The sequence below is a fragment of the Erythrolamprus reginae genome, chromosome 3, assembly GCF_031021105.1.
Source record: "Erythrolamprus reginae isolate rEryReg1 chromosome 3, rEryReg1.hap1, whole genome shotgun sequence".
NCBI lineage: Eukaryota > Metazoa > Chordata > Lepidosauria > Squamata > Dipsadidae > Erythrolamprus > Erythrolamprus reginae.
In genome coordinates, this window is record NC_091952.1 from 48994280 (window position 1) to 49017302 (window position 23023).

General features: G+C 43.0%; 1 protein-coding gene across 15 annotated transcripts in view; it reads left to right on the top strand.

Annotated features, from left to right (window-relative positions):
* The window catches only part of INAVA (innate immunity activator), a 66330-nt gene extending 43751 nt beyond the window's left edge, over window positions 1–22579 (top strand). For 8 of the 15 annotated variants that reach the window (XM_070745141.1, XM_070745142.1, XM_070745144.1 and 5 more), the window contains 6 exons: window positions 6661–6889; window positions 12195–12248; window positions 13335–13569; window positions 15837–16010; window positions 16820–17540; window positions 21848–22579. In XM_070745141.1, coding sequence (XP_070601242.1) covers window positions 6661–6889; window positions 12195–12248; window positions 13335–13569; window positions 15837–16010; window positions 16820–17540; window positions 21848–21940 — 1506 coding nt within the window. In that variant the 3' untranslated portion in view covers window positions 21941–22579. The remainder of the gene's footprint in view (window positions 1–6660; window positions 6890–12194; window positions 12249–13334; window positions 13570–15836; window positions 16011–16819; window positions 17541–21847) is intronic. The other 7 variants (XM_070745149.1, XM_070745150.1, XM_070745153.1 and 4 more) reach the window with 1 other exon arrangement.
* The last annotated feature ends 444 nt before the right edge of the window (window positions 22580–23023 follow it).

Consider the following 23023-nt stretch of genomic DNA (forward strand, 5'->3'; position numbering starts at 1 on the left):
TCGCTGCCGCCCTTCGCCCGCCCACGCCGTTCATTCTCGCCGCTTCCCAGCTGAGTCCTGAAGCAAATTCGCTTCAGGACTCAGCTGGGAAGTGGCGCGAGCGAGCGCGAGCGAACGGCTTGTCCGCCGCCCGCCCGCCCTTCGCCCGCCTACGCCGTTCATTCTCGCCGCTTCCCAGCTGAGTCCTGAAGCGAATTCGCTTCAGGACTCAGCTGGGAAGCGGCGAGAATGAACGGCGTGGGCGGGCGATGCGCGAGCGGGCGGCGGACAAGCTGAGTCCCCTTCCCAGGAACCCCAATCTTCGGCTCCTCGCTAGCGCTGCGGAAGTAAAAACACCATCTGCGCATGCGCAGATGGTGTTTTTACTTCCGCAGCGCTACTTCGCGAAAACCCGATCATTGCTAGGGGTCCTGGAACGGAACCCTCGCAATGATCGGCGGATCACTGTACGTATATAGCATTTCCAATCTTCCTGCTCCAGTAAAAGGAGCAGATGAATTAAAAAGACAGGAATAATTTCAGATTCCAAATGAAAGATACCCAGGAGCATTTTGTAAGCGAGACTGGACAGTTTCATAATTAGAGCCCTATCTAGTAGCGCGCATGCATACATGCACAGACACACAAACAAACACACACACAAACACACACACACAATATAGTTTTCTGGGTTAGCTGAAACAGGTTTCAAAGGGAGACCGAGCATTATGTATAAAACAAGCCATGCTTCTTTAAAAGTTGACTTCTTGTTTTTTTATTTTATATATACTGGTACATACACACACACACACACACACACACACGGAAAGTTAACTTTTATACAACCATAATTTGTTTTATACATAAAGCTTGGTTCAGTTAATCCAGAAAACTTGTTTTCTCTGTAGAAAAAGATTGTATGGAATCTTTACAAGTTGGAGATTCCCAGTTAAAGAAAAAAGTGTCTGAAAGTGATTTTCAGTAGAAAGTGAAGGTAGATAAATCATCCCAAAGGGACCTGGAAGCCTTGGGTTTCCTTCCAATCGAAGATGTAGGATGCAGCATCTCTTTTTCAAAGAGTGTCTCTCCTGCCTGTGTCCTATTCTCAATTTTACTAATCTCAGAGGCACCTGGTGTGCTGTTTGTCCTCTATTTGCCTCAATGGGAGGCAAAGAGTGTAATGCTAAATAAAATGGCTCTTTTGGAAGTCCATTGCTTCTCTTTGTCTCTCACACACACAGACTCACAGGCTCATGTATATTCACATGCTATTCTAATCTTAGAAAGGTTTTGTGTTTCTCCTTAACCTCCAAGCTCACCGAAATATTGCTTACTACTTTGTGTTTCCTCCTCAACTATTAGGAACCTGTTGTACTGGAAACAGAAGATATCTGCTTAGTTTGTAGTTAGTATTTTCTCATCCAGTTTGCTAGGTTCAGCAGGTAGCTGGGAATTTTGCCTTAGACATCAGTCCAGTAGAATATACAAAAGAACACACCCTTTCAACTGCAGATTACTTAAATCCAAAATAATCACCACCTAAATCTTTAAATTGGATTAGCATCCCTACACTGCTTGCAAGCATGTCTTGGAAGAACTGAAAATCATTCCTTGTGATTGCTGTTTAATTATTCTAGCTGCATATGTGACAGGAGAATTATATTTAGTGGCGGAAGTGTCTGGTACCTTGTGCAATATTATCTTGGCCCTTCTTTTCCCATAACTCTAGAAACATAATTTACATCTTTGCTTGTATTTTAGGCTAAGCGTGGCCTTGCCCTGCTTGGTTTTCCTTATTTATTGAATGTTCAATATATATAAAAAAGAACTATTAGGGAAATTGATTTGAAACAGTGTATTTTGCACACTAAATCTCAACATAATTATATGAATCATGAAAATCTTTCAAGGGCATCACCATGAAGGGAGATGTTATTTCCAGAAGAATTAACTTATCTTCAGCCTGGGTCCAATTAATTACCTTTCTTTATGCATTCCTATGCCTGAAGGAACTTCATTTTGTTGTCTCCAGCAACCTGTCGATTTTCTCATAGTACAATGCTCACTGCATATGTATACACATCAGTGGTGGGTTGCTCCCAGTTCAGATCAGTTTTTAGAACTGGTAGCAGTAAGAGGTTCGTCCCACCCACCCAGGACACTTCTGCGCGTGTGCAAAAGTGTTGTACGCATGCAAGGATGTGCGTGAACCTGTGGCAAACTAATTTAGAACCTGCCATGATACACATGTATGTACCGGCATATGCTCTTACATGCACGCCTGCATACTTATTTATTTATTTTATTTATTTATTTGATTTTTATGCCGCCCTTCTCCTTAGACTCAGGGCGGCTTACAACATGTTAGCAATAGCACTTTTTTAACAGAGCCAGGCTATTGCCCCCACAATCCGGGTCCTCATTTTACCCACCTTGGAAGGATGGAAGGCTGAGTCAACCTTGAGCTGGTGATGAGATTTGAACCGCTGACCTTCAGATCTAGAAATCAGCTTCAGTGGCCTGCAGTACAGCACTCTACCTGCTGCGCCACCCCGGCTCATACGTAACGTACAATGGAACTCTGAAATCTTTTCTACAATTGAGGATAGGGAAGATGCTGTTTTTTAACAGGCTGTATTTGCCTAGCACAGTGAAGGCAAACCTATGGCAAGGGTGGCACAGGTGGCACGAGGAGCCATTTCTGCTGGCATGCAAGCCATTGCCCTAGCTCAGCTCCAATGTGCATGTGTGTGCTGCCCAGCTGATTTTTTGCTCACACAGAGGCTCTGGGAGGGCGTTTTTGGCTTCCAGGGGTCCTCCGGAGGGAGATGGCAGAGGGTGTTTTTACCCTCCTCCAGCTCCAGGGAAGACTTTGGAGCCTGGGGAGGGCGAAACATGAGCCTCCTGGGTCCACCAGAAGTTGTGAAATATAATAATAATAATAATAATAATAATAATAATAATAATAATAATAATAATAATAATTTATTAGATTTGTATGCCGCCCCTCTCCGAGAACTCGGGGCGGCTCACAATAATAATAACAATGTACAAATCCAATATTTAAAACACAATTTAAAAACCCTTATTAATAAAATAATCACACATCCCAATCAAACCATACATAGTAGTTAGTGGAGGTGTCAATTTCCCCATGCCTGGCGGCAAAGGTGAGTTTTCAACAACTTACAAAAGGCAAGGAGGGTGGGGGCAGTTCTGATCTCCGGGGGGAGTTGGTTCCAGAGAACTGGGGCCGCCACAGAGAAGGCTATTCCCCTGGGCCCTGCCAGATGACATTGGTTAGTCGACGGGACCCGTAGAAGGCCCACTCTGTGGGACCTAATCGGCTGCTGGGATTCGTGCGGCAGAAGACGGTCCTGGAGGTATTCTGGTCCGATGCCCTGTATGGCTTTATAGGTCATAGCCAACACTTTTTGGGCCTCCAGAGGGCCTCTGGGGGGCAGGGGAAGCTGTTTTCACCCTTCCCAGGCATTGAATTATGGGTATGGGCACTCGTGCATGCACGATATTGTGCCCCCACCATCACTGGCCGAGCAGATCCAACAGAGATATAAGCAGAGGTGGTATTCAACAGGTTCTAAACAATTCTGGAGAGCCAGTAGCAGAAATTTCGAGCAGTTCAGAAAACTGGTAAATACCACCTGTGGCTGGTCCCGCCCCCATCTATTCTCTGCCTCCCGAGTCCCAGCTGATTGGGAGGAAATGGGGATTTTGCAATATCCTTCCCTCTGCCACGCCCACCAAGTCACACCTACCAACCCACACCCACAGAACCGGTAGTAAAAAAAAATTGAATCCCACCACTGTATAACTGGCAGTTCTTTTATTAGTTTGTGGGCCATTTAGATTGTTATTACTTATGGTCCACAGGTTTTTATGACACGTTGCCTGGAACATCACTCATTCATTGAGCAAATCAAACAATCCTTTTACGACTCTCTTCCCCGCCCCCCCTTAACCTGGAAGAGTCCAATCTGCTTTAAAACAGTGTTTCCCAGCACTGGCAATTATCAGATGTGTGGACTTCAACTCCCAGAATGTCAAAGGTTGCATATTGAACATGCTCACCTGAAAGTTGTTAAAAACATTGATTCTGCTCCCCCGCCCAGCTGCTTTTTTTCTTCTTCTTTTTATCTGTTTTTCCCCCCATCCCAGATAAAAGCTCCTAGCCCAAACTAATCATTGAAACAAAAAACCAAAATGCTCTTTCCTTTATGCAGCAAATATTTCCTCGCATAATCAATGTCAACCCTAATTCACATAGATTGTACATAGGCCAGTTGCACTAGCCCAGTGATGGCGAACCTATGGCACAGGTGGCACACGGAGCCATATCTGCTGGTACGTGAACGGTTGCCTTAGCTCAGCTCTAATGTCATGTGTGTGCCAGCCAGCTGATTTTTGGCTCACACAGAGGCTCTGTGAGACGTTGTTTGCTTCCAGAGAGCCTCCGGGGGGATGCGGGAGGGTGTTTTTACCCTCTCCTGGCTCCAGGGAAGGCTTTGGAGCCTGGGGATGGTGAAACACGAGCCTACTGGGCCCACCAGAAGTTGGAAAACAGACTGTTTCTGGCCTCCAGAAGGCCTCCGGGGGTGGGGGAAAGCTGTTTTCACCCTCCCCAGGCATTGAATTATGGGTGAGGGCACTTGTTCATGCACGATAGCACGCGTGCACAGTCTTTTGGCATCTGAGGGAAAAAAGGTTCACCATCACTGCACTAGCCTTTAAAAACATGGTTGGCATGTTTTCGTCGTCCCATTGATGAAACAATGTCGTCTGGCGGGACCCAGGGGAAGAGCCTTCTCTGTGGTGGCCCCGACCCTCTGGAATCAATTCCCCCCAGAGATTAGGATTGCCCCACCCTCCTTTTGTAAACTCCTTAAAACCCACCTCTGCCGACTGGCATGGGGAAATTGATTCCCCTGGGCTGTTTCCGTTTTATGTATGGTTTGTGTGAGATGTTGTGTGAGATATTTTTACATTAAGGGTTTTAAATTGTTTTAAACTATTGGATTTGTACTGTTTTGCTGCTGTGAGCCGCTCTGAGTCTCCGGAGAGGGGCGGCATACAAATCTAAATAGATAGATAGATAGATAGATAGATAGACAGACAGACAGACAGACAGACAGACAGACAGACAGACAGACAGACAGACAGACAGACAGACAGACAGACAGATCAATCAATTTTGCTCCTTTGGAAACCCCCAAATCAGCTTACAATGACTAAGTGTATTGCTAGAAAGCATTCAAAGCCTAACTAAGGTAAAAAAGGGATGTATCGTATTTAATTGCCAAGATGTCCACAAAAGGAGTCTTTGGAGCAGAGAATGGGGTGATGATGTCAGACCTGTGCTGACTTCTTCAAGGAGTGACTCTAAGTTTTGTCACTTTAGATCCCCCTTCCATTCTCTTTAAAAGCCCAGTCACGCCACCCCTTGCAAAGAACTACTCAGAAAAGGCAGAGGAAGGAGGCAGCATTAGAATAACAGTAGGTATATCTATAAGAATATATTAGATATATATATATAAATATGGATAAAGGGAAACAAACAAGTTTAAGAATAGCTCTGATGTTGGGATTAAGTCAGGGTTGCTGAATTGCTCGTCTGCTAACCATAAAATGGATTGTGATTAGAGGTACTCAGGGAAGGATAAGAGGGAGGAAGCGGAAGTAGAAAGGAAGGAGAGAGAGAAAGAGAGAAGAGGGAAGAAGGAAAGAGGGAGAAAGAAGGTGCAGGGAGATAGAGGGAGGGGAGTAGTATGAAATATAGAAGGAAAGCAGATGGGAGATAAAAGTATAAAAGGAGAACATTAAGGATATATGTTTATGATATTTTGGACAGAAATGTAAAACTATGGCCGGATCATCGAGGCCATAAAGGATACGCGTGGTTTTATTGTGGGTCTTAAATTGTTTTTTAAAGTTTCTCTTTTTAGATATTTTAATATTAATATTGTATGATTTGTTCTTTTTGATTGTGAGCTGCTCAGAGTCCTTTGGGAGTTGGGCAGAATACAAATTGAACTAATAAATAAACAAACAATAAACTATGCATGTTTTGATACTATGGTATATGTATGAATGTGTATGTAAGTTTGGTGAAAAATATATGAAAAATTATTTTTCCAGAATACATCCGGAACCGCCTTCTACCACACGAATCCCAACGGCCGATAAGGTCCCACAGAGTTGGCCTTCTCCGGGTTCCGTCGACCAAATAATGTCGTTTGGTGGGCCCCAGGGGAAGAGCCTTCTCTGTGGTGGCCCCGGCCCTCTGGAATCAACTCCCCTCAAAGATTAGAACGGCCCCCACCCTCCTTGTCTTTCGCAAATTACTCAAGACCCACCTTTGTTGCCAGCCATGGGGGAGTTAAGATATTCCTTCCCCTAGGCCATTACAAGTTATGCATGGTATGTTTGTGTGTATGTTTGGTTTTACTATAAGGGGTTTTAGTTGTTTTATAAATTGGATTGTTCCATGCTGTTTTTATATCATTGTTGTTAGCCGCCCCGAGTCTACGGAGAGGGGCGGCATACAAATCCAAATAATAATAATAATAATAATAATAATAATAATAATAATAATAATAATAATATTTTCAAAAAAGAAAAGAAAAGGCAGATTTTTGGAATGTGTTCTCCCACTCTTTTCTCCAGGATCCGCTGAGCACCTTACAGAGAGATCTGGCTTTGCAGCTGCAGATTGCTGAAGCTGCTCGGTGTCTTTCCAAAGAAGAAAATCTTGCCAAGCAGGTTCGAAAACGGCGGAAAAGTGCTGTTTTGAAAGAGGAAAAGAAACTGAAGGAGTTGGAGCAAGCACTCAGTGACTATCGCCTGGCATCCAAACAGCCGTCCCAGCTAAAGGGCGTTGCTCCAGCCTTAGAAGGTAAGTGGAATCCGTCTGGAGCAGGGTTGTCTAATTCAGTGCAGCCTTTGTAATTCATTTTTGTAACTCCTGCTGCCTCACCCAGCCACACCACCGAATTTTTATTGCCTGCTATCTTGTGCATGAAGTGTGTAAAAGCCAAGCATAAACTAAGCACAGTGCTCAAGGAAGTAAAATAATAAGAGTAACCCCACCATCAAATCCAGGCCTGGCCATGATGTGTTTGAGCCGTGCTCATTTTGCATCGTTTTTCCTAGAGACCATTAGGGGCAGCCTATAATTTAATTTAATTAACTAAAATTAATTTATTTGACTAATATGCTGCCCGATCCCATAGGACCCAGGGCGGCTTAAAATAATACAATAAGTCAAATATAAAACAATAAAATCACAATTAAACTAATCTGTAAAAACCTCTTATCAGGAAAGACTTGATGAACTCAATCTGTATAGTCTGGAGGACAGAAGGAAAAGGGGGGACATGATCGAAACATTTCAATATGTTAAAGGGTTAAATAAGTTTTAGGAGGGAAGTGTTTTTAATAGGAAAGTGAACACAAGAACAAGGGGGCACAATCTGAGGTTAGTTGGGGGGGGAAATCAGGAGCAATGTGAGAAAATATTATTTTACTGAAAGAGTAGTAGATGCTTGGAACAAACTTTCAGCAGACATGGTTGGTAAATGCACAGTAACTGAATTTAAACATGCCTGGGATAAACATATATCCATCCTAAGATAAAATACAGGAAATAGTATAAGGGCAGACTAGATGGACCATGAGGTCTTTTTCTGCCGTCAATCTTCTATGTTTCTATCTTTCTAAAACACCAAATAAGCTATACAATTGTACACACATACATACTAAACAGTTGTGATTCAGCCGTGACTTGGTGCTAACTCTCATGGCCCCCAGGCCTGCCAGCAAAGCCAGGTCTTCTAGGCCTTTCAGAAGGTCAGTAGGATGGGAGCAGAACGGACATCGGCTGGTAGTTGGTTCTAAAAGCTGGGGCAGCCACAGATAAGGCCCTCCCCTGTGGCCCCGCCAACCTGCACTTCTTAGTCGACGGGATCCAGAGAAGGCCAATCCTGTGGGATCTAATTGATCCCACTGGAAGGTACGTGGCAGGAAATGGTCCCGTAGATAGCCTGGCCCTAAGCCATGTAGGGCTTTATAGATGATAACCAACACCTTGAATTGTGCCCGGAGACCAATTGGCAGCATGGGCCACCCTTTTGCAATGTATACAAATGCTGCACTGAATGATTTTAAAATACCTCTTAGATGGCTTGGAAAGCTATAAGTACATATTTTGGGCAGTAAGCCTGATATCAGAAAAAAAAAAGAAAAAAAAAGACCTGAAAACTTAAAGAGGTGATGGTAATAATAAATTCTACCCAGGGCAGGCTAATTTATCCTGTACAGTGTTCTCGATTTTCGCGGGGGATGCGTTCTGAGACCGCCTGCGAAAGTTGAATTTCTGCGAAGTAGAGATGCGGAAGTAAATACACTATTTTTGGCTATGAACAGTATCACAAGCCATCCCTTAACACTTTAAACCCCTAAATTGCAATTTCCCATTCCCTTAGCAACCATTTAGATTATTACTCACCATGTTTCTTTATTAAAGTTTATTAAAAAAAATATTTATTAAAGGTGGACAAAAGTTTGGTGATTTTATATGACATCATCGGGCAAGAAAAACCGTGGTATAGGGGGGAAAACCGCAAAGTATTTTTTAATTAATATTTTTGAAAAACCGTGGTATAGACTTTTCACGAAGTTCGAACCCATGAAAATCGAGGGAACACTGTATAGCTACTACAGAGAATAAAATTAAAACCCCTTTTGACTGAAGACCTAAAAACCAGGAGGATAGAAGCAGACACAACAAATCTCAGAAAACCTTAAGGACGAATAGTTTTTGTTAAATTTGTTTCTCTTTAGGCTGCCACAAGGCTCTTTGTTATTATCAGGAAGTGGGTTTTGAAATTAGAAAGTTTGTCAGGAAATGAGACAGAGGTTAGGATTAACTACACGTCCCTGTAAATCATAAGAAACAGGTTAAATGAACTTTTGACAGACAAAGCTTGGGTGGAATTCATCCCAGTTCAAAGCAGGAAGCTGACCTTTTATGGCTTCTTCCTGCTGTGATAAGCTACCAAGGGAAATTTTCTGTAAGTGGTTGCCAAAGAGAACTCAAGAAAAAAATAAGCAGGGAGAGGCAGCTGGAGGAGGAAACATGTAGAGGCTTGCTGTGAATGATTGACACAAAGATCCCTGGCAACAGATTTAACCCTTAAAAAGTCAGTCAACTAGCTTAGCTTCCTATGTTTTCCCCTGCAGCTGTGCTGGGACTACAGAATTCCCAGAAACATGGCTAATAGATATATACAGTATACAGTGATCCCTCGATTATCGCGAGGGTTCCGTTCCAAGACCCCTCGCGATAATCGATTTTTCGCGATATAGTGGTGCGGAAGTAAAAACACCATCTGCGCATGCGCGCCCTGTTTTCCATGGCCGCGCATGCGCAGATGGTGTTTTTACTTCCGCACCTGGGAAGACCCAGGGAAGGTTCCTTCCGCCGCCCAGCAGCTGATCTGCTCGGCAGCGCCGCAGCAGCGAGGAGCCGAAGATCGGGGTTTCCCCTTTGCGTGGGCGGCGGGGAAGACCCAGGGAAGGTTCCTTCGGCCGCCCAGCAGCTGATCTGCTCGGCAGCGCCGCAGCAGCGAGGAGACGAAGATCGGGGTTTCCCCGCCGCCCACGCAAAGGGGAAACCCCGATCTTCGGCTCCTCGCTGCTGCCCGCCCGCCGCTCGAGAGCAAGAGGGGGAGAGATAGAGAAAGAGAGAGAAGGAAAGAAAGAGATGAGAAAGGGAGGAAGAGAGTGTGAGAGAGGAAGAAGCAAGATAGAGAAAGAGAGAGAGAAAGAAAGATGAGAAAGGAAGAGAGTGACGTCATCGGGTGGGAAAATAGTTTTAATTAATATTTTTTGAAAAATCGCGATATAGCGTTTCGCGAAGATCGAGATCGCGAAGATCGAGGGATCACTGTATATATACTCCCTAGGAATTCTGAAAACTCTAGTGGAATCATGTCTGCAAGATCCTGCGTAGTAGAAGGTTCATTTAGATTCTTCTTTAGTCTCTGTCACTTGTTTGACAGTGAGAACAATTAATCAGTGGAACAGCCCATCACTGGAAGTTTGTCTGAAGTGGTATAGGTCACAGTGATAGCGAACCTTTTTTTCAATGTCTCCTGCCCCCTGCACATATGCGTGTGACCCAATACTGCCCTGCTCCCCAGTTTCCCAGCTTCCAGTGGGCCAGGTAGGCCCGTATTTTGTCCTCCCCAGTCTCCAGAGGTTTTCCGGAAGGGCAAAAACACCCCCCCCCCCTCATGGAGGCTACAAACACCCTCCCAGAGCCTCTGCACAAGCTGAAAATCAGCCAGCCGGCACACACATGCACGATAGAGCTGAGCTAGGGCAACAGCTTGTGTGGCGGCATATATGGCTCATGGTGGCACCCGTGCCATAGGTCCCCCATCACTGGTATAGGGTCTGATGCTTGAGCATAGGGTTGGATGAGAAGACCTCCAAGGTCCCTTCCAAATCTTATTCTGTTATTTTTTACAGACAAAAATGTAATCCTTGAATATTGAAGACGTAAGCTCTACTGAGCTCAGACTAACTTGCACAAAGAATAAATGTATTTTGGACTTCAGTATTAGACTTAATCCTTGCACATTCTTCCCTCCCGGTAGCTGGCTTTAGTATTTACTAGTTCAGATATTCTACTATGAAAATAGCTGTCTTGAATTGGATTTGAATTTTATTAAATTTATAGGCCTCCCAATTCCTGATGGACTCTGGGTGACGTACAACAGGAAAATGATACACAACAATTTGAAACCCCAATACAAAAAGCATTCATCACTTCTAGGCCGGAGCAGAATGGCCCCAGGCCTGCCAGCACAGCCATGTTTTTAAGGCTTTCCAGAAGGCCAGGAGGGTGGGGGCGGTGCGGATCTCCAGAAATAGTTGGTTCCAGAGAGCCAGAGCCACCACAGAGAAGGCCCTCCCTCATGGTCATGCCAGTTGGCACTGTTTGGCCGATGGGACCCGGAGAAGGCCAACCCTGTGGGTTCTAATCAGAAGATAGTCCTGTAAATAATCTGGACCTAAGCCATGTAAGCTATAGTTGAATTCACTGGGGTAGCTGGAATTCTTTTTGCCCAAGAATTCTAAATGGTAAATATTTGCAGATGAGAACTTAGCGTTTTCTTTTATATTTTGTACTATTTGTTTGCCGTATCTAGAATACAAAAAGACAGCTTATTTTAAAGTAGACCATTGAGCACTATCTATGCAACGGCTTCTCAGGGTTTCTAGCAGGGGTTTTTCCCAGCCATACCTAGAGTTGATTGAGTTTGCACCTACACACAAAGAGACTCTTTGTTGACTGGAAGGGAAATAGTTTGCGTAGCTTGTGCAGGAGATCTTATTGACTGAGTGAGATCATCTCTCCTCCTGACCACCACCTCCGAGTCCACCTTGGCTGGACCATAAAAGGAAACCAGTGGTTGTTAGCATCTACCTGTTGTTTTCAGAGTGAGCTCTATGTAAGCTCTTTGAAATGAGTCCGCTTAAGGGCATTTCTCTCTGAATTGCCCTCATGTCTCATCCACACTACATCTAAAGAGTAAAAAGGAATTTTGAGCTATTAATTCACAATTTGATATTTTGACTGTAGGGAAAAATGCTGCTTCAAATGCAAACCCAAATCCTTTAGATTAGTATTAATTCGCTTTATCAGGGATTGTTTCTTTGAGGAAGGTAGGTTTGTGTACACGAATGTTTTGCCTTGAATGATGTGGTTTGGGTTATTGGAGTTAGCCCAGTACGAATAAGATAAAAGCTTTTGTTGTCCCTTCTGTGGTTCTTCGAAGGATTTATGGCTGCATATTTGCAGTGGGGGTCAGAGATTCTAATAGTTGCTTGGAAATCTATAGCTCAAAGGAGGCCTAATTTTGGATGTTTTCTCTGATGGCATGAGTAACTCAGAAAGCACTGCTGAAATTGATAGAGTCTCTAGGAAGAAAACCCCCCACCGAACTTCTCAACTTCTCACTTTTAATTACGCAGTGGGGGTGTTTATGCTCAGTGATCACAGAATGCTGGCGGGGATGGGACGGGACATGGCAAATAAGCGGGAAGAGTTAATGAAATCCAATATCTAGAATCCTGAATATCTGGGCTTTGTAGATCCCACTTATAGTGCTTCTTTTTTCCTCTTCCTTAAGGGTTCAGTGCCTCTGATGAACATTCCTTCTTGGACGTGACTGTGAGAGGAGAAGGTAAGTTAATTGAGTATGACCCTATTGGCTTTACTTGGGATGGTCTCTCCTTTGTGTTCTGTCGGGCTCTCTGATAGGAGCCTCCCGAAAATCCAAGGGTACAAATTTCAGACACGCACACGTTGGAAAATTCAAAACAATGTTCTTTATCACAAAATTCAAAATAAACTAAGCACTCTTTTTGTATTGCAAAGAGCACTCGTCCCAAAACAACCAGGTAATCTGTACAATTTCCCTTAAGCAGTCATTAAGTTCTTAGCTAGCAGCTGTGAAGAAACTTCACACCCCTTCTTCTTCCAACAAAGTGAGACACACACAGGTTGCTCTGCTTTGGTTTCAAAGGCGTGAAAAAGCAACAAACTCCAGCAACACAAGATTCCTGAGGAACTCCGATCAGATATTCTTCCACAATGGCCAAACCCACATGCTGCTATTTATAGCAGCAGCCCTAATTACAGGAGCCCCACCCAAACACACACACACACAGAGAGAGAGAGAGAGAGAGAGAGAGAGAGAGAGAGAGAGAGAGAGAGAGAGCGCAGTCCTTTTAACTGGGGATGGTGAAGGTGCCATTTTGTAAAAAATATTTTTTCATGCTAGAGTTTCATGCCTAGGGTTTTAAGATTAGTTTTGACTGGCAGAGGCTTAGTAAGTAAACATTCAGGCAGCTATTTTAGTCCTTTTAAAATTATTTATTTAAATATTCCGCTACTGTTTTTATTTAATGACATCATATTTAGCTAAAGAGATTAGTTATTTAATCACAACTCTCAGCATCCCGTCCGAACCAAATACTATTTTATTTATTTATTTATTTATTTATTTTTTATTTATTTATTGGATTTGTATGCCACCCCTCTCCATAGAATACTAAGAATTTGCCTGCAACATTTTACCAAGCTTGAAGGCAAGGAAGGATGTTTATTGTGGATCAGTGAAATGGTCCAAGTGTACTAAATTTAATGCCCCCCTTTGTTTTAATTAAGAGCTGGTAAAAGAGTGCAGGTGTACAAGGTAGTTTAGTGGATGTTTAAAAGGACATTCAAGCTTGTAGTGATAAGTTATCCTCCTCCTTTCTTTTTAAAGAAATCTCCACGGTGAATCCTCACCTTCCAACAAATATAACACCTTGGACACAAATCCAGTCTCATCACAATCCTTCATCACAACTTTCCCCCCTTGGCTTTCTAGAAGATCCAACTCACTATCCAGCTGCTGAAGTGGAGTCTTCTCCCATCCAGAATAGCCCTTGGAAAGAAACTAGTTTGGACAAGCCTTATGAGAAGCCCAAGAAACCGATGGGCTCCAACGGCACGCTGAGGTTAGCTTTGTTCACTAGATCTTTCTACTGTGCTTCTTTCTTTGTTAAGATGTCTCCATTTGATTTCAAAGAGTTGAATTCATGTAAATCCTAACTTATAGAGAAGCGATACAATAACTTGCAAAGTGTACTTGCAACAGTTGAAGACAGGCAGGTTGAATGAAACTTTCTGGTTCAAATCTCAATGTATTCATTGATTCTTATCATTATCCTTCTTCCCCCACTATATTAAAATTGCACCAATCTACCTTGTTGCATCCTTTATTGCAGTGTTTTTCAACCAGTGTGCCGTGGCACACTAGTGTGCCGTGAGACATGGTCAGGTGTGCCGCGAAGCTCAGAGAGAGAAAGAAAACAAGAGAGAAAGAAAGCAAGAGAGAGAGAGAAAGAAAGCAAGAAAGCAAGAAAGAGAAAGAGCGAGAGAGAGAAAGAGAACAAGAAAGAGAGAGAAAGCAATAGAGAGAGAAAAAGAAAGGGAGGGAAGGAGAGAGAGAGAAAGACATAGAGGTAGGGAGGGAGAGAGAAAGAGAGCAAAAAAGAGAGGAAGGAAGGAAGAGAAAGAAAGAGGGATGGAGAGAGAAAGAAGGAAGGGAGAGAAAGAGGGAGAGAGAGAGAGAAATAGAGAGAAATAGAGCGAAGAGAGAGAGAGAATTTTTTTGTCCAAACTTTTTTTAGCCCCCACCCTCCCCCTGCTCAATGTGCCGCAGGATTTTGTAAATGTGAATAATGTGCCGCGGCTCAAAAAAGGTTGGGAAACACTGCTTTATTGAACAGATAAGAAAAGTGCCATCAGAATATTTTGTATCCTGGGTGTATTATTAACTTTACCTTGATTAATAATCACCGATAACAGTGATAGACATCAAATGTTTACGATGACTATTTTCTGCAAGTATCACTTACTTGTGTGCTTACAGATGAAATTATGAATTAGCATAATAAATTGGTAGTTACATTATTTTGATTTGCAATAGGAAATGCATTTAGGGAAAGCTGTGGTTCATTTTAAAACTCTGATTTTATCAGTGGCAATAGTAAAGTGATTTTAAAAAATTATCATATTTTCTGGATTTGCCTGCCGATCATCCAGAGCTGCACCCCCGCCTGCTGAAAAGGTAATCCACTTGAAATCTTGTTTTGGGTAATCTGGTCCCAACGAACTGGGAACTATCTATACTCATACTAGAACCTTGAATCTAGCTGGATGGTGGACTGGCAGCAGTGGTATAATATGTATGGAACTCCAGTGAGTATTCTGTATTGGCCTGGTACTGATGGAAGCACCTGGGCTTTACCCAAAGGCAACTACTGCCTTCTGCTACACAAATCCCAGTGACCAATGAGGTCCCACAGAGTTGGTCTCCTTAGGGTCCTGTCGACCAAACAATGTCGGCTGGCGCGACCTAGGGGAAGAGCCTTCTCTGTGGGGGGCCCGGCACTCTGGAATCAGCTCCCACCGGAGATTCGCATTGCTCCCACTCTCCTCGCCTTCTGAAAGAGTTTAAAAACTCATCTGTGCCACCAGGCTTGGGGTTTTTAGATCTCCCCCCTGACCAATGAATGTTTTCAGTATGATTGTTGAATGATTGGTTTGATAGCTTTTCTTTTAATTGAATTTAATGGTTCTTTTAATGTATTATTAATTGGATTCATATTATTGTTCTGTTTTTGTACATGCTGTGAGCAGCCCCGAGTCTTCGGAGAGGGGCAGCATACAAATCCAATTAAATAAATAAATAAATAAAATAAACTACATACATACGTAGTCCATGACTTATGGATACATTTGGGATCAAAATGTTCTTTGAGGAGCATTGACCCAGACTATGAAGAGTTAGCTAAACCTGAACCATCTTTTCTTTTGCTTCCATTCTGTTTGAGAAATAATGAGAAAGAACTATGTTTATAGCCCTTAACCAGTGGCCCTCAGTTTGCTTGTAGAGAAATAAGAGCTAAGAGCTCGGGTAACGCAGTGGTTAGAGTGCAGCCCTGCAGGCTACTTCAGCTAACTGCTAGCTGTAGTTCAGCAGTTCAAATCTCACCACCGACTCAAGGTTGACTCAGCCTTCCATCTTTCCGAGGTGGGTAAAATGAGGACCCAGATTGTTGAGGACAATAGGCTGATTCTGTAAACCGCTTAGAGAGGGCTGTGAAAGCATTATGAAGCAGTATATAAGTCTAAATGCTATTGCTAGTGTTATAGTGATACCTGGACAGTAGACAGAAAAATGATTCCTTACTTTTTATCTCATTGTGTTCTGTTATAGCACAGCAAGCATAAAGCCCCCACCAGCACCCAGCCCTTCCATTCAGAGGGCAGTTGAGACACATCTATGTCACTTAGATCCTCCTAGGAAGCTGGAAGTCAGAAGACAGGCTGGTTCCAGTGCCCCTCCAACCCCAGAATTCCCGGGAAGGAGAGGACAGTCTCCGCTGATAAGGTACTGTATTACAAAGCCTTCGGAACAGGATATTGAAGTATTCTTATGATTTGACATGCAATAGAATAGAATAGAATAGAATAGAATTCTTTATGGGCCAAGTGTGGTTGGACACACAAGGAATTTGTCTTGGTGCATATGCTCTCAGTGTGCATAACAGAAAAAGATACATTTGTCAAGAATCATGTGGTACAACACTTAATGATTGCCATAGGGGTCGAATAAGTAATGAGGAAACAATCAATATTAATAAAAATCTTAGGATACAAGCAACAAGTTACACTCATACAGTCATAAGTTGGAGGAAATGGGTGATAGGAATGATGAGAAAAAACTAGTAGTAATAGTAGTGCAGAATTAGTGAATAGTTGGACAGTGTTGAGGGAATAATTTGTTTAGCAAGAGTGATGGTGTTCGGGGGAAAAACTGTTCTTGTGTCTAGTTGTCTTGGTGTGCAGTGCTCTGTAGCGATGTTTTGAGGGTAGGAGTTGAAACAGTTTATGTCCAGGATGTGATGGGTCAGTAAATATTTTCTCCGCCCTCTTTTTGACTCGTGCAGTATACAGGTCCTCAATCGAAATGCAGTTCTTATTATCCTCTGAAGTCTGTGTCGGTCTTGTTGGGTTGCAGAACCAAATCAGTTATAGAGGTGCAGATGACAGAATCAATGATTCCTCTGTAGAACTGTATCAGCAGCTCCTTGGGCAGTTTGAGCTTCCTGAGAATTCCTTCCTGAGCTTCCTTTTCCCCAGAATCCAAGAATTTTTCCCAACATTTGCAGCCTTTAACTAGTTTATTCCTGCCCACAGGGTATGTTCCACTCGGGAAAGTTTGGAGTCCCGTGGAAGGAGTGCGCTACCCAGGCGACGCCCCACCTACTATACCGTGACTGTCCCCGAGTTCTGTTTCCCCGCCTCCAACCCCAACCCTGCTCCGAAAGCCAATTTCCACTCTGCTTCAGAAGATAGCAGTTCAGATGTCTCCAGCATCTCTTACACAACGTCTGCCGGCAGCAGCAGCCCAGACATTTCCTTTATGAAGCCGGCACCTGTACTGTCCAAGGAGGAGCCCCCGCAGCGGTTCCATAACCAGGTCTGCAAGGGACAAGAAGCGGAATACCACCAGCTGTGTCCTCAGAACCTGCGTTCAGGGCCTGGTTATTTCCCTGCCATAGAACATGTTCCCAGTAGCCACCTGACTGCCGGGAGAGACCTCTGCCACGGCCGGCCATCTTTTATCTCCGGCAACTCAGCCCACTTTGCCTACAAGGAAGAAGCAGTGCCCGTTAGATTCCACAGGTCGGTTGTATCCCACAGGATACTCCGTTCGCCATCCTTGAAGGACTTTGTCCCCGTGGGTTCACGAGTCCTCTCCAAGGCGGCAGTGACAGAAGAGTTAAAATCCTGGCACGAACGAACCCGGCTGCGCAATGCGCGTCCACATTCGCTGGATAGGCAAGGAGCTTTCCGTGTGCACAGCATGCCAGGCAGAGAATTGCATTCCCCGTGTTCCATGGGGCATCAAATGCAGGTAAGAATACGGAGCAGCTCTCTAGGGAACCAGCATCTTCTCCATTCTGTCTGCCCAGGGTGGGCTGCTAAGGTGGAATGCTGACCTGTGCTCGCCCCTGTGGCTCTGAGTGCTAGTGGAGTCCAGCGCAATTCTGCTACTGCACCTGGACAGGGAGCGAAATCATGCGCCTACATAGAATAGGCTTTGCGATATGACAACTACATATTTGTAAAATCTGTTAGAAATTTAAAATTGCATATATTTCTATCTACGCCCTTCCCATTTCTGTTTTTCTCTCCATTCTTGATTTTCTGGTTAATTTAACATTTTAACATTTAATGTGCTGCCTGACGCTATAATCACTCCAGGCAGCTCACCATGTAGCAATTTAAAAATAAATTATAGATTTAAAAAGTCAAGAAACCCCAAGGTAAATAAAAAAAGGAGCGAAGTCTGCCAACAACTCAAAAACATACACAAGCACACCACAAAGGTCTTCATCCACCTTAGCCCAGGGCCTGAGAAAACAGCCAGTCTTTAATATTAGAGCGGTGCCTTCTAATATTGTGCTTTGGAGTTGTTGGTGCTCTCTGAATTTAGTTGTTTTTCTTGCAGATGTTTCATTAGCAAACTAGATAAACATCTTCAACACATATGACGTTACCTAGTTGACTAATGAAATGTCTTCAAGACAACATCCAAGCTAAGAGAACATATATGCAAGGACCGCACAGTTCAACCCTGAGTTACAAATATTTCATCAGTATTGGATTTGTGATACCACCTTTCCTAAAACAATATTTTAAAATGTCTTTTTCCAAGTAAGATATGATATAGAGATATACAATAGCAGGAGTTGATGTTCAGGACACCTATTGGTTACCATTTTCAATAAGAGTCGCTTAAGCCTATGAAATGATCAGACGATAATAACTAAATTTTGTCCACTTGACGTCTCCTGAACTCATCCCCGATTTGATAAATCGTATCTATTATTCAGTTTAAGTTCATCGGAACCTGGTGGGAAATGGTTTAAATTGCACACAAGTTCCTTTGTTTTGAGCAGCCTTTCTGAATCCAGTGTCCTTTGGAGACTTGGTCTTTCATTCACACAATTCCATACTAATTCATCTGGAGAGCAGCTGATGGAAAAACCTGGTTAACTGCTTTTGAGGGTTATAAAAGGCATCGCCAGGTTAGCTGAATTTGGTTGATTTCAAATGGCTACTCAGAATCCGACCTGGTTAGTAGTCAGGTTCCAGATTACCAAGCAACGTAGGATTGTAATGAAAAGTTGAAAAAGTTGTCCTGAAAGAAGGCGGGAAAATTTTGTGTGAATGACGAGAATGACCCCAATTTCTGGCCATTGCCATGTAGTCACCAGTTGTCAAGTTGGACTTGAGGGAGTATTTATCTTTTATCTTTGCCATGGCAGACAATTCTGGGAATGCTTCCCATACATACTTCCAGAAAAGTGTTCTGTCCAGCCCAGTTAATTAGCAATAACTAAGCCCTAATAAAGACTCAGAAGCAAAGTCACTATATATATTTATCTATTTACAAAGAAACGTACTGGAAACAGCAATGAAATAGAGGAATGTCAGTTCGACTGCCAAAAGTCCAGCGTTATCGGCACAGGTAATAACAAGCATCCAAAGGAAAGTCATAAATTCAAGTAATTAATTTTCATTGTGGACAGGTACTCACAAGTGCCTTCCAAAACTAGGATTGCAGGGTTGCAGAAGGATTTAAGAGAGAAACTCTTTGGCTGCTAGTTCTCTCTCTCCATGTAGGAATGTTGAACTTCTGCACCGGAAATTCCCACCATTCCTCCCCTTTTATACTATCTGTGATGACTATTCAATGCTTAGATCAGTGGTGGCGAACCTTTTTTCCTTGGGTGCCGAAATAGGGTGGGCGCGCATTGTCGCCCATACCCATAATTCAATGCTAGAGGTGGGGCAAAAACAGCTTCCCCCACCCCTCGGAGGCCCTCTGGAGGCTGGAAACAGCCTGTTTCCCAACTTCTGGTGGGCCCAGTAGGATCATGTTTTGCCTTCCCCACACTCCAAAAGCTTCCCTGGAGCTGGGGGAGGTAAAGATGCCCTCCCTCATTCCCCCAGAGGCTCTCTGAAAACCAAAAGTGCTCTCCCAGAGGCTCTGTGTGAGCCAAAAATCAACTGGCCAGCACACACATGCACCTTGGAGCTGAGCTAGGCAACAGTTGACGTGCCAGCAGATATGGCTCTGCATGCCACCTGGGGCACCCGTGCCATAGGTTCACCATCACTGGCCTAGATCTATGTTGTTGGAGATACTCTTGTCTCCCTCACATTGTTCTTACTCTAGGATCTAATATTAGATCCACAATATCCCCCTCTTCGTCTGACTCTGACATTACCTCAGTTGTGTGTGTGTGTGTGTGTGTGTGTGTGTGTGTTCTGCAGCCCCTGGAGGGTCCCCAGGCCCTAACTCTTCCTCACTCTCACTTTCCGATTCCTCTGACAAACACTGGCCTAGTTCATTCTCCTCAAAGCCTGTGATCAAAGGAGCCGGATGCGAGCCAACCACAACAAAAAGTAGCCATTGAAAGGAATCTCTGTGGTATGGATCATTTTTTTGCTTGTTCTAGATTTTCCACACACACCCCTTCAGATGTACGAATGTTTCATAAGGAGTAAAACTTTCATCTCCTTGGGCATCTCCCTTGCCTGCAGCAGAGGCCCACGTCATGCAAGTCTCAGCTTGCCCTTGGTTTCCTCCTCTCAAAATCCCTAATGCTTACCTTCCACTCCTTTGAAACAGAGCTGCAAAATAGTTATCCTAGGAAGTGGTTGCATGAGCTAGAAAGGCAGGTTCTTGAATATCTCATTGCATGTTTTTTTCTAATCTGTTTTAAGTAGAACATTGAAGCCATGCAGCGATGACATGGGAGATTAACCCTCCACAATGCTCTACCACCAGGTCCTGAAAGTCTACTATTAAAATCATCTATTTAACTGGATGGGTTTGTTTGTTGAGCTTTGGAGTTAAGAATTCTAGGCTCAAACTTAGAATCCAACTGCATGAAATCTGCTTCATGTTTATCAGCCTGAGAAGCATGGCTTACAGTGTGAGCATCACATTAAATGGGCTTTAGTCTATAAAACAGAGGTCCCCAAACTTGGCAATTGTAAGACTTGTGGACTTCAATTCCCAGAATTCTCCAGCCAGCTATGCTTGAGTTGAAGTGCACAAGTCTTAAAGTTTGAAAACCTGCTATAAACTGATTCCATGTTACATATACTAGTCTTTAAGATTCTCCCAGTGCTTATTTGCCACAACAGGCTAATGTAGATGACCTTCTGGAACATCTAGCCTGATAATGCGGACCATTGACTGTGAATGAATAGAAACCGGGTGGGTTTCACTTTAGTTGTCAAGTATTTCAGGTATTAACAGATTAGCAGAGAGATTTCCGATTCTTGGATGTTTCCTGAGCTCTCATATCCATAGTTGTTTGATTGACAGCAGTACAAGTAGAATGGGAAATTCTAAAACCTAAATTAGTAACCTGTAGGCCCCCATGCAGCCCGCTAGAGTAGCTACTCTATTGCCATGTTCCTGAATTTTCTCCTAAGAGGTGCTACTGATTTTAGCAGTGGGTGGTCCATCTGTTATGCCATCATCTCTAAATCAGTCTCTCTTTTTTGTAAACTTTTAAAAAAACGTTCTCCATAATCTCCATACATACATCAATGCATATATCTTAAAATAGGCCAGTAACAAACATGATTATACATTTTTATTCAATCAGTCATAAACCCATCTCCTCTTTTGCACCTATTTTATGCTACTATTCATCAGTCTGTTTTTCTTCATTTCTTTGCACTCCTCTAACTCAGCTTTGATGTTAACATGCAGGCTGTTGGACACACATTTAAAGCAGAAGGTAATGTAATTATCTCTATTTGTCACATACTTTCCCCCTCTCTTTATAAATTAGTTTCTTAATAGAAGCAGTTATATCGTTAGCTCCCTGAGTGAATTATAACATCTATCCCATTGCAATTGTATGGCTCCATGTTATAGTGATTTATTATTATCTTAATATTTATCTCTATTGTAATGTGTGTGTGTGTCTGTGTGTACACACACACACACACACACACACTGATGCTTTATTTAAACTAAATTTGTGTATCAGTGATTGTATGTTTTCTGTAGATGCCTTACACTAAATAAAAATAAAATAGATGAATTGTAGTGGTAATAGAGTGAATAGGTAATGGCAAACCCTGCTAAAAAATAAGAGATTTATTCAAGGTTTTCTTTTGAACTTTCAGATACCTCGTATCCATATCCTCAAACGCTCTCCCGAAGGAGCCCCTGTGCAGGTCTACGTCCCGGAAAATGGAGAAATCATTACTCAAGTTTAGAGGCTTTTAAACCTGGAAGGATGAGCAGGATCATCATCACTTAGGTCCTTGTCTGGGAATGGAAGAAGAGGCCTTAATTCAAGTCTTGACACGTTCTTGCATCTTGTGCTCCTGCTATTTGGAAGAGAGACTTTGGGACTTGTTCTGCCAGCTACGTGAGACCATGTTCCTATGATGAATTGAAACAGTGTACTGGTGACAACAGAATTTATGTCTCTTGTATTATGTGAAATATAGATCAAAGTAGCTAGGGTTTGTCCGCCTATTTATTCTCTTAGGTCTGTGCTGGAAACAACTTTAGAGTGTCTCTAGATAATGGAAATGAAATTAGCGTAGGATTTTTGTAGTCGGAGCCTTTTCTGACTACAACTTACCTTTCTGGTGGAAGTAGAATGTATGTGTACCTACCAGGTTCCTCCCCAATTTACTAGATTTGCCTTCTTTGTTCCTAAAGAAAGCTACCCAATGCAGCCAATGGTCTGCCCGAGTGTACTTCATGCTCTGCTCTGTTATTCTGCTTTTCTTTAGTCTAATGTAATTCACAAATCTGTGGACCTGTGTATGAAACCTTATTTTCAGTTTTAATGGAATTTTGTATTAAAAAGAGGTCCACTTTGATGGATGCGCTATAACATATCACTCAACTTTTGTATGCAATCCTTATTGAATTAGGGAATTGGATTTGCCTATATAGAACAAATTGCATGTCACATAGTTGATAATCATCTAGCACTGAGCCAGACAACCAGCTTTAATTTTATTGCAGAAGAGATTAATGACTGGTTTGTCGGCTGTAAGAAAACAAGCTGCAATTTGCTGACCTCTTTTGCAAGAGACATGGTGGTTTACACAAAGACATACACAGAGCATTACACTTATGGCGAGAAACTAGTCTTATAGGTTCATAATGTAATTACCAATAACTCAGCAACCTTAGAGTTGAGCAACTTATTAGGGGTGATCTGTGCCTAACTGGAAACACTTGTTGGGCTGTTTTGTTCCAAAGATGGTCTAAAACATGGTTCCTTTGGGTTGAAGTGGGTCAGGGAGGGGAGGAGGAGGAAAAATCCAAGTTTGAAGGCA